This window comes from Priapulus caudatus, unplaced genomic scaffold (genome assembly GCF_000485595.1).
Source record: "Priapulus caudatus unplaced genomic scaffold, Priapulus_caudatus-5.0.1 Scaffold759, whole genome shotgun sequence".
NCBI lineage: Eukaryota > Metazoa > Priapulida > Priapulimorpha > Priapulimorphida > Priapulidae > Priapulus > Priapulus caudatus.
In genome coordinates, this window is record NW_014577820.1 from 46,784 (window position 1) to 50,637 (window position 3,854).

General features: G+C 41.7%; 1 protein-coding gene across 1 annotated transcript in view; it reads right to left on the minus strand.

Annotated features, from left to right (window-relative positions):
• LOC106813359 (moesin/ezrin/radixin homolog 1-like) overlaps positions 1 to 3,854 on the minus strand; it is a gene marked incomplete in the record, with an annotated part of 23,565 nt that overhangs the window by 15,697 nt on the left and 4,014 nt on the right. The window contains 3 exon segments of the mRNA XM_014817490.1: positions 2,539 to 2,635; positions 3,023 to 3,169; positions 3,523 to 3,606. Coding sequence (XP_014672976.1) covers positions 2,539 to 2,635; positions 3,023 to 3,169; positions 3,523 to 3,606 — 328 coding nt within the window.

A 3,854-nucleotide genomic window follows, 5' to 3' on the forward strand; every position in this document is an offset into this window, starting at 1 on the left:
CATGGGCACACGAGCGAATTTGCCAGCGTAAATAATCGCCGGCGTAAATAATCGCCCGAAAATATCTAACATTTTGGATACGGGCGATTCGTGCGGGCGATTAAAATCGGCGTCGACGTGAACGGGCACACGAGCGAATTTGCCAGCGGAAATAATCGCCGGCGTAAATAATCGGCCGAAAATATCTAACATTTTTGATACGGGCGATTCGTACGGGCGATTAAAATCGGCGAAAACGGGCACACGGGCGAATTTTTCGAGCGATTTTAAAATTCGCCGCGATCGGGGGGATAAAATACGCTCGTGTGCCCCTACCATAATATCAATGCGGTGTTGTGAATACACACCGACAACGTGAGCATGGGTGTGAACAACAATGCGCTGCAGCCAATGTTGGCACGGTGCCAACAATGCACGAGCAATGTAAACAACATAGTGCCAACAATTTATGAGCAACATCAACACGGTGTCACGAAGAAAATACAATCTGTTCAAACTTCACCCTCCTGGGTAAATACCAATATTGAGTTTGTACAGCTCGCGTGAGCTTTCCATTGTAATAAATGCTGTGTGCACACACTGGGGATAACAATACTGACGTATATTGGAATAAATTGTGGGAAACATGATTGGCATTGTGTTGGGGAAACCTGAAACTTCAGCTGCTGAACGCCTTCGTTTCCTCGTTATGTACACAACTGTGTTCTTGTAAGCATTGAAATCCCAACACTTGCCCCCTTTGTTGACTTTTTTTGCCTGTTTGAACGAACCGCTGTGCACTGGGTGTAACCGTCGGCTGACTTGTGCACTAGCAAACAAACTTCTAGTCAGAAGGTATATAGTATAGACAGAAGATAAATCACAGGCAAGTCTATTCTGGTCTATGTCCACGCCTGTGTTTACTCTACATATGCAAGCGTATGGTGACCTGGAAAGATGGCAGACTTGTCATACTTTAGAGATAATAGTGCATTTGCAAGCCACCCTGCAAATCCGGCTGCTCCTTTTGAACATAGTCAGTCTTACATGGAGAGCGTCAGAGAGATGAATGGTATATATCACAGGAAAAATCACAGGAAAAATCACAGGAAAAATCACTAAGCCAGTTTTTAGATGTTTACAGGTCCTCCACTTCAGTTGAAACCCCGGTATTACAGCATTTTGAGCTAGCAGACGCTATGGTAAGCATAAAATACTTGAACGTTAGCTCAGCATTACGAACAAGCAGGCCCTCGCGTTTTGCCAAGCCAATTCATTGCGCCCTTTTCAAGAAGACAGTAACACTTACACGTGTTTTACTCAGTGACATTCAAGAGAAATGCACCCAAAAGTTACTCATATCGGTCAATTTTTTTATAAAATATACTTGTACAGTGTCGATTCAGATGCCTTGTTCATGTACCTAACCTTGATAATCTGATGAGTAATGACCTTTATACATTGGAGCAGTTAGATCCTAACCTGTGATTAATGGATCCATAGGGGGGTCCATGGGGTGAATTAAAGGGACCTGTGCCCAATGACAGAGACGGTAAGAATTAATTGTGATGGCAAATTAAATACCAAACAACATTCCAACTTTTCACTAAGCCAAACAGTTGCAGTTCAAGTAATAAAACAACAGCCTTTTCACTGAAATTTGCTTTTGAGCAGAGTTGAGGTTCACGCGTTATTTGTACAATTTGATTGTTTAAACTTTTTCCATGAAGTAGTAATTAAATTTTCCCTGAACAAGTGCCACAGAGCAACAGCGCTCAACTGACGTGTACTGTAGCCGAGTATTCTTCTGATAAACTCACTGGCAACCGAATCAAGTGCGCCCTCCCGCCACCGCGTTGATAGGCTTTGCTATACCGGTAGTACAGTAATAAAGATATAGGTGTGTAACTTTGATGACTTCGCTATTTTAATGTTATCATGAGTTAACATACTAGGTGCATTATTATCATTATAGTACAAAACGTGATAGATACATTATCTGCGACAGGAGATTACAGTATGTACACACTGTATGTTCGTCACGCATTCAATCCTGCACACCACGTATTGTCATACGGTACATTTTTACCTGTAGCAAGTTTAACAAGCAATTGTGTTCGAACTCATGTTATCCTCTTGATATAATCCTCACATTACATCATGTACATGGTCAATCACATGCACAGATGAAAACAGACCAGACATTTTTGTTGGCAAGAATTTACACGCTCGTAACAATTTCTATGTTTATAATACACTGTCTCACTCAGTTACACTTAACATTGCCCATCTCTGCATCCCATCACATACCATCTTCAATGATGACTGTACACTACCTGTTATCTATCATGCGTCATAATATCGCATACACTCATAAAACCAACATCTTGGAGAAAAATGTAACATTGCCCACGATGACTGCTACTCATCAAACAAGGTGTTTCATCTCGAGATGTCACGCAGGCGTGTGCCAACTTTATAAATATTGCTATCTAAGGTAGGTTCCACCTACCAATTTATTCAGCTGTGGTGCAACCTGATTAACGTGCTGATACGTACCGGTGCTTTCTTCTCGATGGGCTTGATGCTGAACTTCTTGTCATGGAACGAGATGTTTCGGATCTCACTCCAGGGAAAACCAATCTTTGGATTGAGCCTGCAAATGTGCAAACCACATTACGTAAGCTACGGAGGTCGTGTCGCGTCATTCCGGGCCAATCCTGGGTATAAACCGGCACATTTTTACAACTACCACTAAAACGAACTAAAATTAACCTGAACTTTCTTGTTCCTTCACAATCACAGTCTGAGCATATTTCTCAGGAGGAGGACAAAACTCCATGGGTCATTTGTATAACGATGAAGGAGGATGCTCTTGGCGATCATAAAACTATACTATTGTCATTTTTCGTGATATTTACTCAAGTTCACATGACACGGAACAACTCTTGCAGATTCCTGGTGAGCATGTAACTATCACTAGTAGGCAAATCTCTAGTAGTCTCTGAGAAATATAAATAGAAAACATGAGACTTGAACCTACTTGTCTGTTGTCGCGTAGATGTTGATTCCAAGAGCATCTATTCCGAGGTAAAGATCAGTGCCTTTCTTGTTCTTGATGTCATAATAATTTACTCCATACATTTCCAGATCTTGTGCTATCTTCAGGTACTCCATCATTGCCTCTTCCCTAGAAATAAAAATGACCATAAGGCATGGCAAAAGTTTTTGATATACAGACCTTGGCATGAAATGGACAGCAGGGAAACAATACTAGGAAACGAAATCCACACACACATGGTAAAGTACAGCCAGATATAACCTCATTCAGTCATAAAACAAAATTTAGGCATATCTGCTACAATAATGCTTCTTAAAATGACACTGAATATTCTGCATATCACTGCTTGTGACATCAAATACTCTTACACAAATACAATACGTGTAAAAGAAGTGCTTGACAGTTGTACAAGACAATGGGTGTACTGCACATGGTCAAATGTGCACTGTAGTGGAGTGCTTGAGAATTGCGTGTACACATACCTGGCCAGGCCCTTGTGCTCAGAGTACCAGGTTGTAATCCTTTCCTCCCACTCATCTCGCGACAGTTTGTGCTGATCAAACACCCTGCAAAATAGGATGGTAATTCCATGCGATGACCGATGAGTGATTTGTGAATAAAGTTGTGAAAAACTACAGCATGATCAAGTACAATGTGGGTTTCACTAAGATACTGACACTCTACCATACAATCAACAAGTGCCTCAGAGCGACAGCGCTCATCTCACGTCTACTGCGGTGACTCTGTGGTGGAGTGGTGGGATTCTAGTAAACCCGGTTAGTCCCAAATGTGTTCACATACGCGCCGAAACAGT